The 15,306-nt window shown below is 43.1% G+C and overlaps 1 protein-coding gene across 1 annotated transcript; it reads left to right on the forward strand.

Moving 5' to 3' along the window:
• Positions 1–3,258: 3,258 nt before the first annotated feature.
• Positions 3,259–5,150, forward strand: LOC102710562 (putative ETHYLENE INSENSITIVE 3-like 4 protein). The gene is made up of 2 exons (XM_040520626.1): positions 3,259–3,268; positions 3,383–5,150. The coding sequence occupies exons 1-2, from the start codon at positions 3,259–3,261 to the stop codon at positions 4,897–4,899; spliced, it is 1,527 nt and encodes a 508-aa protein (XP_040376560.1). The 3' UTR covers positions 4,900–5,150.
• Positions 5,151–15,306: the final 10,156 nt, after the last annotated feature.

A 15,306-nucleotide genomic window follows, 5' to 3' on the forward strand; every position in this document is an offset into this window, starting at 1 on the left:
TCTTAGAAAACGTGCATGTCAAATCCGAAAATAATATGAGAAAGATCTAGAAAAAAAGCAACAGTGGTACCCAGTAAATAGAATCGGCACAGATGATGGAATGCGTCAAACCAACCAAAAATCGTTCATCATTAATTGCTATCACTGCAGTGTAGCCAATAAACTAAAAGAAAACCAGCTACTACATTGTCCCAAATATTAATAGGTGATTGTTTGTACTTTTAGAAAACAACAAACGATATATTTGTAAAAACATAATTTATAAATAAAACATATATATATATATATATATCTTTTTATGTAAAATTTAATATTGAAAATAAACAACGATGAAAATCTCAAAATCAACTCTAAATTTGTAAAATTTAAAATTTTCTTATAAGTGTAAGAAAAAAAAGTAGTAGTGAAATTTGGGTGTGTGCGCGCGCGTGTGTAAATATATATACAACACACGGCGACGCTACACAGTGTGTCACAGAAATGCTGCGCGCAACGAAGCAACATAGCGCGTCACACAACGATCAACCAAGTAACCTCCACGTCAGCTCACTCCCTCCCACCACCACCTGCAATAAAAGCCAGTGGAGTTAAAAATAACTAACATATGCGAGTGTTGAGTTGTTCGATAAGTTAAACTTTAACTGCATAGTATGACAGCGTGATGTGCATGCTTGTTGGTGGGTGTGTCAATTAAAAAATAACTTAGTATGTGTGCAACGTGCACTTGAGTTAAAAATTAACTCACGTTCACTGGCGTGTATTCATGCTTTAGTAAGTTAAAATTTAACTAAAATGAGTCAAAAGCTTAACTCACTTTATTCGGGGGCACCTCGCAAGTAATTCAAACAGTTAAATTTTAACTGTAACATTTAAAAAAAGGCGGTTGCTCTGTTAGTGGGTGATGTGGGGTCTGATTTAGTTGTGGTGCGTAATAAACCACGCGTGACACAACACAACTAAAATATAGCTATTGGCTACATCTACAACATCGTTGAGTATATCATGCAAGAAACACTGCCTTTTTTGACACTGAACCTAGCTACAACGTGGATCCTAGTGTGTCTAGCCATCGACGAGGATACAGCTATTGGCCACATCTACAACATCGTTTGAGTATATCATGCAAGAAGCAAACACAGGTGAGCAAATCCTCAACTTGACCACACATACTACTCACGATATAATGCCAGAGTTCTAGACTGGAATGGATAACGGCAACAGGCACAAAAGGATTGATATAAGGGTCTAGGATGTGTGGAAATCGAGTTTGGACTTTGTCACGGGGAAGCTCCTTTAAACCCTTGACGAATATCCTCCCATAGTTTTATCACCATAAATAAAAGATACTTATAAAAAAGTTAATAAAATAAACTAATATATAATATATCGGTACACGAATATCTACAAGTTAGAACATAAGACAAATATAATTCTGAATATGCTTATAATAATTAGACTTTAATTTATCAATGTCTATAACTTATAGAGGTTAAATTTGGACATACATATTTATGTAGCAATATGACGTATATTAATCTTGTTAAATTAATTTTTTTCATGATTATTTAGATGACATATAAAAATAAATGGACATTCCTCTGCAGAGATTAGAATTTATTTTCCTCAGTTATTTATTATGTTAACGATACAATGAGCTGAGGTAGAATTAACTTAATTCAAAATAACATAATTTCAATCTTAGAAGAAATAAATTAATCAGCTGGAGTAATTTCACTGATCCAAATGAGCTTTGTTTCACACCATGGGTCCATGACAAGCCAAGCCTACGCACGCGGTAGTCGGATACATGACAAACAACGAGCGCGGATTCTAAGTTCCTGAGAGAACATACTCTCGTCGACTTCTTATCTATTGCATGTTATTCAAATAGTTATTAAAAAATAAAAGAAATATGAAGATGGATTAATATGTGATATATCATTACACAAATATGCAAGTTAAAATATCACTTCTACAATTCATAACAAAAATAACAAATTAAATTATAAATAGTATACACATACTCACAATCATATATTTGTTATTTTTGCTATGGATTGTAGAAGTAATATTTTAACTTGCATGTTTGTATGGTGATATGTCGCAAATTAATCTATTTTTAATTTTTTTTATATTTTTTATGACTATTTGGATAGAATGCAATAGATAAGAGAATGTCCTCTCGAGAGGTTAAAACAGTTTCCCGACAAACAACGGCATCATGCGTTGATTTTGTGCTCTACGGTGAGTGAATTGAGAAGGCATCATAAAATTGATAAGCCGTGACACGTTTGACACAATTCACATGTTTCTAATTATATAAGAATCGATAAGCACGTGACATTTCTATTTTCTAGCTATTATATGTTTTTCGTCCTCTATTTCTTAAACAATATAGGTTCTATTGAAGGGTTCTATCGAAGAGTGATTTTATTAGTTTCGACAAAGTATCAAAAAATGTCGTATTTTTATTATAAAATTTGATATCTTTTAGTTTTTAGTTATGCATTCTGAGAGACCAAAATTTTTGACGCAAATTTTAATAACTAAAGTTACTTATCTAAGAATGTTAAAATTGGTCCCATCGGGAATTTAACTATTTGCCACTTTAAAATTAAATAATTGCAAATTTATCATTTATTGTATATTACACGTGGATACTCATGTATCTATGGTACGTGGCTTTAATAATAAATCTATTATCACCCCTTGTACGAGTGACTAAAGTTAATTATTCACTGTCAAAACCCCTAATTAGGACTACTTTGAATCATATGAAGGAAAAAACGGAGGAATAGAAAAAATATATGATTACGGTAAGAATACAAGTGTAAAACAGAGGATTGCAAAACACAGAAAAAACGCAGGAATAGTCGTTTGACTAGACCATAGGAAAACATACGAATTTAAGGAGAGATAAAAGACTCATAGGATTTTTTTCATAAGGTTAAATTTTCTTCAAAATTTGTATAGGAAGATACGATCCATAGGAATTTCACATGATTTATTCCTTTGATTCCAAGAACTTTATAGAAAAAGTTTCTAAAATCCTTTAAAATTTACATGAATTTCCTTTCAATTAAAAGAGGCCTTAGATTGTCGCTCTCATATCGTCAGGGGTGACATCCGCAGTCTCCACTGAGATATCTGGTGTTCTACAGGAAGCTAGAGTAGCTTAGGTGGTACACGCAGGAGGAGCATCGAGCTGCATATGCACACGCACGGAAATGATTTCCGTGGTGACCCTTGCGCACGCTCATGGGGCCCCGTAGCTCGCCACGCACGCAGTCACCATGCTCGCCGGCGGCGAGACAGTGAGACCCCGGCCCACTGACCCACAAAAAAAAAAAAAAGATCTTCCTTCCCCAAAAGCGTCTATAAGAATCGCTCGCCGGTGCAAACACGTTTGCTCGCCGTGGTACAGAACGTTCCTTGAACTCGCGGACCAGCAGCCAGCGATCGGAGCACAGACGCGGTGGCTGTAAGAGGGAATCATCGCGTTTCTTCTCCGAGGAGTGGGAGATGGAGCGGGTGGCGGAGGACCAGTATGGCCGTGGCGGTGGAGACGGAGAGCAGGAGGATGCGGCGGCGGACGCGCCGGAGCTGGAGCAGGAGGAGCTGAGTGACTCTGAGTCGGGGTCTGAATCTATCGAGATCTCCGACCTCAAGAAGCGGATGTGGAAGGACCAGATGCTGCTCATGAAGCTGGAGGGGCGCGCCGGTGGCGGAAGGGGTGTAGGCGCGGCGGCGGCGGCGGCAGGGATGTCGTTGGAGGGTGACGGGCAGGAGGAGGAGACGCCCGAGGTGCGGTGCCGCCGCAAGGCGATGCTCCGGGCGCAGGACGGCGTCCTCCGGCACATGCTCAAGATGATGGAGGCGTGCAACGCGCGCGGGTTCGTGTACGGCGTCATCGACGAGGCCGGCGAGCCCATGTCCGGGTCCTCCGACAGCCTCCGCGGGTGGTGGAAGGACAACGTCAGCTTCGACCGCGCCGGGCCGATGGCGCTGATCGGCCCCGCCGGCGACAGCCCCCAGGGCCAGGGCCTGGCCTCCTGCCTCCACCGGCTGCAGGACATCCAGGACAGCACGCTGGGGTCGGTGCTCTCGGCGCTCATCCAGCACTGCGAGCCGCCGCAGCGCAGCTTCCCGCTGGAGCGCGGGCTGGCGCCGCCGTGGTGGCCGACGGGGCAGGAGCCGTGGTGGGGCTCCCAGGGCGAGATGCAGGCGCACCAGGGCGCGCCGCCGTACCGGAAGCCGCACGACCTCAAGAAGGCGTGGAAGATCTCCCTGCTCAGCGCCGTGATCAAGCACATGAGCCCGCGGTACGACCAGATGCGCAAGCTCGTGTGGCAGTCCAAGCGGCTGCAGCAGAAGATGAGCGTCAAGGAGTCCGACACGTGGTCCAAGGTTCTCCGGCAGGAGGAGGCGCTCAACCGCCGGCTCAAGAGCTCTCTCCAGATCACCCCGCTCGACGGCGACGAGGACGACGACGACGAAAAGGATAACGACGGCCTGGAGGACGTGGTCCGCGGCGCGCAGGACAAGCGCAAGCGCGAGTACACCAGAAGCGACAGCGGCAGCAGCAGCAGCAGCAGCTCCGGCGGGAAGTTCCCCCGGCCGAGCGGCGGCGGCGGCGGCGGCGGGGAGCTTGAGCTTCAGCTGCCCATCATCCTCCCCGAGCTCGCGGCCGACGAAGGGCGTAGCCCGATCAACGAGCTGATGAAGCTGTACTACAGCTGCCTGGAGGGGGCCGGCGGCGCGGAGGGCGACCTGGCCGCCCTGGTCCCGCTCCCGCCGGAGGTGCTGGTCGGCGTCGATGAGGTGGCGCAGGACGTCCTGTTCGATATTATTGGGAGCTGTCCGGAAGTGGACGACGTGTCGCGGCTGATGGACGACTGACGTGGCGCTATCGCGCGGGATTGTCCGGGCTGGGCGGGAGGGATAATGCTTTTATACTAGTAGTAGTTGGTTTGTTGCTTAATTTAATTGCTAGCCACACTACTCGTCTTCTTCTCTTGGGTTTTGGTGGAGAAAGTGGATACGAGTTTGTATGATGGGGCATTATTTGTTTATAGGTTTAGGGGCTTGATAGGGGTCACATGGTTATTAGAGAAGATGGTCCCATGAGATCGAGACGTTTTATGCATCAACGCAGTAACACATGTTAGAGAGGACAGTAGTAACATTAGCAATGTGAGATTTTTGTTACGCGGTTCGTTAATTTGGTTCATCCAAGGAAAGGTATTACTCTTTCCGTCTCATAAAAACTCAACCTAAAAAGAAATATGACCTCTTATAGGACAATGAATCTTACATCCTCTCCTAATGAATATTTATTAGACGAATGGAATACTTAGTTAGTGAGGAGCACGAGCGGAATCAGGGACATTACAAATATGACTCAAGTCTTAGGCCTAGGATGTAAACTCTAAATAAATTTCATACAAATTTTAAAATAAATTAAATTTTATAAAAAGAAGATAAAATAATAGATTTGAGCCTTAGACGTGGCTCTCAGCTGTTTCCGCCCTTGCTGAGCAGCTATAGTTTATTTGTGTTGGAGGGGAAGTTATTGGTAACTCTCAAAAGAGTGGCCAAGAGTGGCCAAAGATCGTGAATACACGTTGTTATGGCGTTGCCATTGTGTAGACTTGAGGAGGAGTACCACATCAGTCAGTATATGACTGAGCTTGCTATATATTTCGTGCACACGCTAGAAAGAGATGTAGCAAACATCTTATTCAATCCTATCCCCTTCACTCTTATTGTTTTATATGGTGTCATGTCCTGACCAGGATTTATGAAACCATGGGGAAAACTATTACTGCCTCCTACCGGTACGGTGAAAACCATAGGTGAATAGTGTAAAAGCACACTAAATTTGATCAAAATTTCAAAATATTTTCAAATTTTATTTGGATTTTGGGTGATTATCTTGGATTTACCGCTACTGCCCACTAGTGATTGTGCGGTTAGCGCAGTAACCTCTTTTTTTTGTATACCCTGATCCTAGCTAGTGACTGCTCGTTCCTGCTCATGCGGCAACGTCTTCAATTGAATGCTTCTCCACTCTCACCTCCATGACTCATTTTTTCCATCCTCGATGAGCTCCTTCTCGATACCAGTGAATTAGATCTCCTTCTTCCTTCTTGGTGTGATGTTCATCCAACCATATACCAGTTTTTCTAAGACATGTTGACTAGTTTTAGAGCTAGTGTGATTCACGGGATACATTTGTACCCCCAACTTTTATTTGGAAAGTACCCATTTTATGGGTACTCATTATATACCCATATTTATACACAAGTGCATGCAAATTATACTTAAACAATAACCATGTGGCAGAATACCATTATAAGTTCAATCACATCTTGCCATCGAAAAATTTAACCATAGATGCCTTGGGCTAATGTTGGTAAGCTCGACATCTCTTTTCTCCTCCCCATCGAGGCATCAGTATCCCTTCTTCCTCCTTCGTCTAGGGCCGTGTTCGGCATGGGACATAAGTTAACTTATGCCCTAGTACGAAAACGTAGTAATAGATTAGTATATAATTAATTAATTGTTAATTATAAAAAATATAAAATAGATTAATATGATTTTTTTAAAACAACTTTCCTATAGAAAATTTTTGCAAAAAATACACCGTTTAGCAGTTTGGGAAACGTGCACGTGGAAAACGAGGGGGTTAGTTAACTAACTAGTGGTGCCGAACGCGGCCTAGCTCTGCTTGACATATGTGAGGTACTGTCCTTGATTGAATGTTTATGTGGTTTTGACTTAAAAGTTTGATGCTATGAGTTGAAATTTCATTAATTTGAGTAGAAAGTTTGGTACTTAAGGATAGAAAGTCTAGTTATAGTTCAAAGTTTCAGATTTTGAATTGAAAGTTTTGGGTATAGAGTTTTTGAGTTTTAATTGAAAGTTTAAGATTTTGGATCAAAGTTTTATAGTTCTAATTAAAAGTTTTGTTAGTGGTTAGGTTGAAGTTTCATAAATTGCAAAGAGAAGAAAGTCGATGGATTTCCAATTTGAGTCCAAATCAAGAGCACACACGACTTTCCTTCATCACATGCATACTACACCCCTCGCGCATGACACTACCAGGCTTGTGACCTCCTCCACCATAATGCTATAAATATTGTGCTCGTAATGCTGCGATAGTTATCCACACAATTGTTATCATACCTTGCCGCATGTAGACATGAGCTCTCCAATTATATTCTCAACACATACCCCCAAGGTTGTTTCTCTTCCCTTAATGCACAAATATTTGATGGAATGCCTTACTAAAGCCTAGTTTTGTGGTTGGTGCCCTGCTCATCTCCAGCCATAGCCAAGCCAACTGATCGGACCTAGTGTTGGCGATCTTCATGAGGATAGATGCATAACCCAATGATTACATCAAGAATGGCCCCCTACACACACATGCACACTGATGTAGTCAAGAACATATTTCTTGGCATGTTCTATGTGGCCAAGCCGGTTATATCATTGTACACTAAGTGTTTATGCTTCAACGATAGCTACGATGTTTTGAGAAGTCTTGCAAAAACTTAAGGTTGTGTCATGCATGCAACATCGTGATATTCAGTTTTGTAGAGTTCCCAACTAAAGGGAGGCTTGAGGGTGTTTAGGCTCATGAGGTTGCAAAGACTACATCCTGATCAATTATTATATGTCGTTGTGCTTGGAATATGCATTGCTTTGAAAAGTCACTACACTGGACCTCTTTAAGAGTAAACCCAACAGCTCATGCATATTTGATCATCTATTTGGTCATTTGGATGTCCATCCAAAACAGATCTCACATCCATATCACCTTGCACTCCAAGAGATCATCCATAATACATCATCCATATTTATTTTATTAATATTTGGCAACCACCTACTCTCATGTTGATATTACCCTCTCCTCTTGCAATTGGATGTTGATATATGCATGGAGGAGAGAATATCCAAATCTGGATGACCTCTCTCTAATTTGGATGACTGTCTATTTTTGCATGATATGATGCATGATCTGTTGCAGCCTATTTTTTCCTTCATATCATTTATTTTTAATATGGATGATTGAAAGTACATCTAGGCCCCTAATTTGTTTTGGTGATTAATGACAATCAAATGATGAGGACTAATGACGTGTGTGAGAATGTGAAGGTATAAATAGTCCTCATGAAAAAGTTGTTGTTGCGCCGCCCACATAAAAAGAGAAGTAAAGTCGGTATATTCGTGTTGGTGTGTGTATTTACCTTGAATTTGAGTCAATTAGGAATGCCGTACTATAAAGAGGGGTGTGCAAATGAAATCTAGGAATGAATCTGGTGCTCGGAAATGTTTGTAAAGTGCATCTTTTGTTATCTTTTTGAAGTTGTGCTAGAATTCACGGAAGTTCCGAAGGAGACCTTCGGAAGTTCCGAAGCAGCTAGAATCGGTTCTGTAAGTTTCACGGAAGTTCCGAAGGTGTTGACCGGAACTTCCGTTGACTTGACTTTTTGCAGCTGACTTTGAATTTTCTAAGTGTTGGGGGCTGCTATTTTGAACTGACCGGAAGTTCCGAAGGAGACCTTCGGAAGTTCCGAAGAAGGAATCTTTTGCCCCCAACGGGCAGAAATTGAGAGGGGGGGTATAAATACCCCCCCAACCCCTCAAGCTAGGGTTGCTGCTTCTATTACTCATTCATTTGGCCCTTGGCTTGTTTTTTCTTGAGATTCACTTTGAGCCTTGCTTTCTCACTTCCTTCTCTCCACGGATCTAAGTGATTTGGATTTTGTGTGTGTGAGAGTTGGTTGTTTTGAGTTGGTTTGAGTGCTTGGTATTGACTTCGTGAGAAATTTCGTGAGCACTAGATTCATCCCAAGATCTCCTTGTTAGCTTGTTACTCTTGGTGGTTGAGGACACCTAGACGGCTAGACGTTGTTTCTCGAGCCACCGAAGCTCTTGTGGTGTACCGGGAAAAAGTTTGTGAATGTTGGATCTCACCTCCGAAAGGGAAGAGATACCTCGAGTGAGGGGGAGTGCACGAGTGCAACCCCGAGGAAATGGTTGTGGAACCCGGCTCAAGTTTGAGCTCCTCAACGGAGAGTACAATCCCCTCAAGGATTGGAACTTCGGTAAAAAGTCTCCGTCTACACTTGTGGTGAAATCTCTCTAACTTGTTATTTAAGCATTGTTTTTGGTTGCCGCGCGTACTCTAGTTGCTGTTTGTGGAAAACTTGGAGGTGGTTTGCTTATTTGAGGTTTGGTTGGCTAGATCTACTCCTTTCTCGTTATAGATCTGGTGCTGTCGGAAATTCCGAAGATCAACGAAACTTCCGAAGGCCGGAAGTTCCGAAGCCACTGACCGGAACTGCTGAAAGACTCAGCTTCCGCTTTTTAGGTTTATTTTTTTAAATCGCCTATTCACCCCCATCTAGGCCTTGATATACTCCTTCAATTGGTATCAGAGCCTAATCTCCTTATTAGCCTTAACCGCTTGGAGAGATCATGTCGGGAGAGAGGAAGGGTGATGATGCTATTATTCCTCATGGCCGAAGTGGTGATTACTCCGCCGTCGGGCATGAATACTCCACATCTACATCCTATTCCTCTTATAACGGAAGAGCACCGTACTTCAATGGTACGGAGTATGCCGCTTGGAAGCATAGGATGAAGATGCACTTAAAGTCTATTAACCCATCTATTTGGAGGATAGTCGAAAATGGCTATGTTTTGTAGAATCCAACCGCGCCCACCGAAGAAGATGACAAGAATGAGCATAAGAATGCTCAAGCCACCAATGCATTGCTCAGTGCATTGAGTTCAAGTGAGTTCAACCGGGTCGATGGGATCGAGAGCGCCAAGCAAATTTGGGACACTCTCCGAAATGTTCATGAAGGCACCGACGGGGTGCGTGAATCCAAGGTGGAAATCTTGAAGGGACAATTGGAGAGGTTCGTGTTGAAGCCGGAGGAGACCTCAAGTGAGATGTACGACCGGTTGAGCAAGATCGTCAACGAGATCAAGGGACTTGGGTGTAAGGACATGACGGATAGTTATGTTGTGAAGAAGATGCTCCGGGCCATCACACCAAGGAACTCAACCTTGGTAACTCTCATACGTGAGCGTGCCGACTTCAACACCTTGACACCTCATGACGTGCTTGGGCGAAACCTCGCTCATGACTTGATGGAGCAAGAATCCAAGGATGCTTGCAACTTCATCTCTGAAGGCTCAACACCGAAGAAACAAGACATAGCCTTGAAAGCCGTCAAGGAGGCCGAGGTTGATGAAGAATGTACTTCTCAAGCCGAGGATGACATGGCATTGTTCGTCCGGTGGCTTGGGAAGTACATGAGGAGAAGCGGCTTCTTCAAGGGAAGCGCCTCCAAGTCAAACTTTGGCAAGTCAAGGGGAAGGCACTCATCACGCAAGTGTTTTGAGTGTGGTGAAATCGAACACTTCATCGCCGAGTGCCCTAAGCTCGATGACGACAAGAAGAAGAAGAAGAAGGAGAGGCACTTCAAGAAGAACAAGAGCAAGCATGGGAAGAAGGAGGAAAGGGGGCAAGCTCATATCGGTGATGAGTGGACCTCCGACACCGAGGGCAACTCAAGCTCAAGTGATGAAGATGGAATGGCAACCATCGCCATCAAGTCTTCACCACCACCGCCACCAACCCTCTTCAACTATGATAGCGACAATGACGCTCCTTTTTGTCTTATGGCAAAAGAGCGCAAGGTATCACCTTCCTCAAAATTATTTAGTCATGACTTGATTGATGAAATTTGTGGGAGTGATGATGATAAGGTTGAAGATGAGTTGGTCGATGAGCTAAGCAAGGAGTCCTTGCCAACCATGTGTGAATTGCTTGATACTATTGAGGGTCAAGAGTCCCTTCTCGAGAAGCAAGAGGATATGCTCATTCGTGAGAAAGAGCGTAACCTTGAACTCGAGAGTGAACTCACTAAGGAGAGAAAGAGATATGAGACACTTGTGCGTCTTTATAAAGACACCAAGGACTCATGCTCACTACTTGAGGAGTCAAATGCAAAGCTTCTAGAGAAGGTGGAAAGCTTGGAAAAGGCATACCACTCTCTAGAGGATAAGCTTGACACACTCAACAAGTGTTCTCCCTCCCTTAGTGAGATATCTAAAAACTCAAAGGAGTCAAGCAATGAGCCATGTGTTAAATGCAAGGACCATGACCTTGATGCTTGCACCTCAAACGCCAAGGCCGTAAAAGCCTTGACCGCTCAAAATGAGAAGCTCATGGGGTTACTCAACAACGGGCTTCTCAAGTGCCACATGGGTAGTAAGGCCCTAAAGGAGTACCTCGGGTACCAACGTGACAACCACAATCGTGAAGGCCTTGGATACATTCCTCCACCTAAGGGAAGAGTTGATAGGAGTGTGATGATCAAGAAGATCAAAGGACTTGACAACTTTGTCAAGGCCAAAAGTATCCTCCCTATTACTCATATGCCTCATTGTTCATTTGACACATCTTATGTTCTTAGGAGGAATGCCAATGGTCGTGTTGTGGCTCGCTATGTTGGTCCTCGGGGCAAACATATTTCCATCAAGAGAGCTATTTGGGTGCCAAAAGCACTTGTCACTAACATGAAAGGACCCATGCAAGTATGGGTACCTAAAGCAAGAAGTTGATCTCTTGTAGGAATATGTCTCCGGTGGATGGAGTTGGGTGATCGATAGCGGTTGCACCAACCACATGACCGGAGAAAAGTCGATGTTCTCATCTCTTGATGTAAATGGATCCTCTCAAGAGAACATCGTCTTTGGAGACAATGGTAAGGGAAAGGTCGTTGGATTGGGTAAGATTGCAATTTCCAATGACCTCTCTATCTCAAACGTTCTTTTAGTAAATCTCTAAATTACAATCTTCTTTCCGTTTCTCAATTATGCAAGCTTGGATATAATTGTCTATTTACCGATGTGGGTGTGACCGTTTTTAGAAGGAATGATTCCTCCGTGGTTTTTAGAGGTGTTCTTAAGGGCAAGCTTTATCTTGTTGACTTCTCTTCGAAAGAAGCGAACCTTGAGACATGTCTAGTGGCCAAGTCCAACATGAGGTGGTTATGGCATCGGAGACTAGCCCATGTTGGAATGAGAAATCTTCACAAACTTCTAAAAGGGGATCACATTGAAGGACTAACAAATGTACATTTTGAGAAAGATAGGGTGTGTAGTGGATGTCAAGCCGGAAAACAAGTTGGAGCGTGACACCCTGTCAAGAATGTGATGACCACCACAAGACCTTTGGAGCTTCTACACATGGACCTCTTCGGGCCGATTGCTTACATAAGCATCGGAGGTAACAAATATGGTCTTGTAGTGGTAGATGATTTTTCACGTTACACTTGTGTTTTCTTTTTGCATGACAAGAGTGAGACGCAAGAAATATTCAAGAAGTTTGCAAGAAGAGCCCAAAATGAGTTTGATGTCAAGATCAAGCAATCCGAAGTGACAATGGCGGTGAATTTAAAAACACCAACATTGAAGAATATCTTGATCATGAAGGCATCAAGCATGAATTCTCCGCTCCCTACTCTCTACAACAAAATGGTGTAGTAGAGCGGAAGAATAGAACACTTATAGAGATGGCGAGGACCATGTTAGATGAGTACAAGACATCGGATCGGTTTTGGGCCGAAGCCATCAACACCGCATGCCATGCCATCAACCGGTTGTATCTCTATTGTTTTCTAAAGAAGACTTCCTATGAGCTTCTTACCGGTAACAAACCGAACATCTCATACTTTCGAGTTTTCGGTAGTAAGTGTTTTATTCTTAACAAGAAGGCAAGAGCATCCAAATTTGCGCCTAAAGTGGATGAGGGGTTCTTGCTTGGCTACACGTCAAATTCGTGTGCATACCGTGTTTTCAACAAGACCTCCGGTGTTGTTGAGATCATGCGTGATGTGACGTTTGACGAAACTAACGGCTCCCAAAAGGAGCAAGTTGATTCTCATGTGCTAGATGAAGAAGAAATACTCTACGAAGCTATACGGAGGATGGCTATTGGGGATGTACGTCCTCAAGTGTCAAATAGAGATGACCCTTCTACATCAACACATGTTGAGCCATCAACATCACTAGTACTAGAACCACCGTCACCAACGATCCATGAGCAAGATGAAGAAAGCCGTGAAGATGTACCACAAGTACCACATCCAAGAGTTCATCAAAGCATCCATCGTGATCATCCCACCGACAACATTCTTGGTGATATAAATAAAGGGGTAACAACTCGATCTCGTGTTGCAAATTTCTGTGAACATTACTCATTTGTTTACTCTATTGAGCCACTTAGGGTGGAAGAGGCACTTGAAGACGCCGATTGGGTGATGGTCATGCAGAAGAACTCAACAACTTCACGCGCAATCAAGTGTGGTCGCTAGTAGAACGACCACAACAAAACGTGATTGGTACAAAATGGGTCTTCCGTAACAAACAAGATGGAAACGGTGTTGTTACATGAAACAAGGCAAGGTTAGTGGCGCAAGGTTTCACACAGATCGAAGGACTTGATTTTGGTGAAACTTTCACGCCGGTTGCTAGACTTGAGTCAATTCGGATATTACTTGCTTATGCAACTAACCATGACTTCAAGCTATATCAAATGAATGTGAAGAGTGCCTTTCTTAATGGGCCTATTAATGAGTTGGTATTGTAGAACAACCGCCGGGCTTTGAGGACCCCAAGTACCCAAATCACGTGTACAAGCTTCACAAGGCGCTCTATGGGCTTAAGCAAGCTCCTAGAGCATGGTATGAATGCCTCCGTGATTTTCTTGTGAAAAATGGCTTTGAAATAGGCAAAGCCGACACCACTCTCTTTACTAAAAGACATGGGAAAGATTTATTTGTGTGCCAAATATATGTCGATGACATTATATTTGGTGTACTAACCAAGCTTTTAGTGATGAGTTTAGTAGGATGATGACTAAGCGCTTTGAGATGTCCATGATGGGCGAACTGAAGTTCTTCCTTGGTCTTCAAATCAAGCAATTAAAGGAGGGAACATTCATTTGTCAAACCAAATATGCTAAGGACATGCTCAAGAAGTTTGACATGGAGAATGCCAAACCGGCCCGTACACCCATGCCTTCAAATGGGCATCTTGACCTCAACGAGCAAAGTAAAGACGTCGACCAAAAGGTATACCGTTCCATCATTGGATCCTTGCTTTATCTTTGTGCATCTAGGCCGGACATTATGCTTAGCGTATGTATGTGTGCAAGATTTCAAGCCGCTCCCAAGGAATGTCACCTTGTGGCCGTTAAGAGAATCCTTAGGTATATTATTCATACACCTAATCTTGGTATTTGGTATCCTAAGGGCACACGGTTTAATCTCATTGGTTATTTTGATGCGGATTATGCCAGGTGCAAAGTGGATAGGAAGAGCACATCGGGAACTTGCCAATTCTTGGGTAGGTCCCTTGTTTCTTGGTCTTCCAAGAAGCAAAACTCCGTCACCCTATCCACCGCCGAGGCGAAATACGTTTCGGCGGGGAGTTGTTGTGCTCAATTGCTTTGGATAAAGCAAACTTTGCAAGACTATGGCTTAAATGTGAGCAAAGTGCCCCTTCTATGTGACAATGAGAGTGCCATCAAAATTGCCAAGAATCCGGTCCAACACTCTCGCACAAAACACATAGATATTCGCCACCACTTCCTAAGAGATCACTCCACCAAGGGCGACATAGAAATTTCTCATGTGGGAACCGAAAAACAATTGGCGGATATATTTATCAAGCCCTTGGATGAGAATAGGTTTTGTTCTCTAAGGAGTGAGCTAAATATCTTGGATTCTCGAAATGTGGTTTGATATGTTGTATGCATGCTTAGCATATTGTGACAAATTGCTTATTCAATTCATGAATGATCACTAGTCACTCTTGTGTGCATAAATTGAATCCTTGTGCTTTTGGAGCTCCATTTTGTGTAAATGTTAGGTTCTAGCACAACTCATATGGATTCATACATGCCCTTCTTAGGAAGGGTAACATGCATGTGCAAAATTCATCTCTTGCTTCATTGTATTGAATCGCAACATGTCATGAATGTCTATGGTTTAGCTAGTTGCATTCTCATAATGGATCAATGTGTTTTAATCATACTCATCCAAGTCATCAAAATGTCTTTAGTCGAGTCTTCCCTTTCGAAAAACAAGTTTTTTAAAGTCCTCCTGAAATCGTCGGAAGTTCCGGTCATGCTGACCGGAAGTTCCGGAGATCTTACAGAACGGATTTCCACTCCGTCGGAAGTTCCGGTCAGCCCGACCGGAAGTTCAGAAACCTCCA

The sequence above is a fragment of the Oryza brachyantha genome, chromosome 2 (assembly GCF_000231095.2).
Source record: "Oryza brachyantha chromosome 2, ObraRS2, whole genome shotgun sequence".
NCBI classification, from domain to species: Eukaryota; Viridiplantae; Streptophyta; class Magnoliopsida; order Poales; family Poaceae; genus Oryza; species Oryza brachyantha.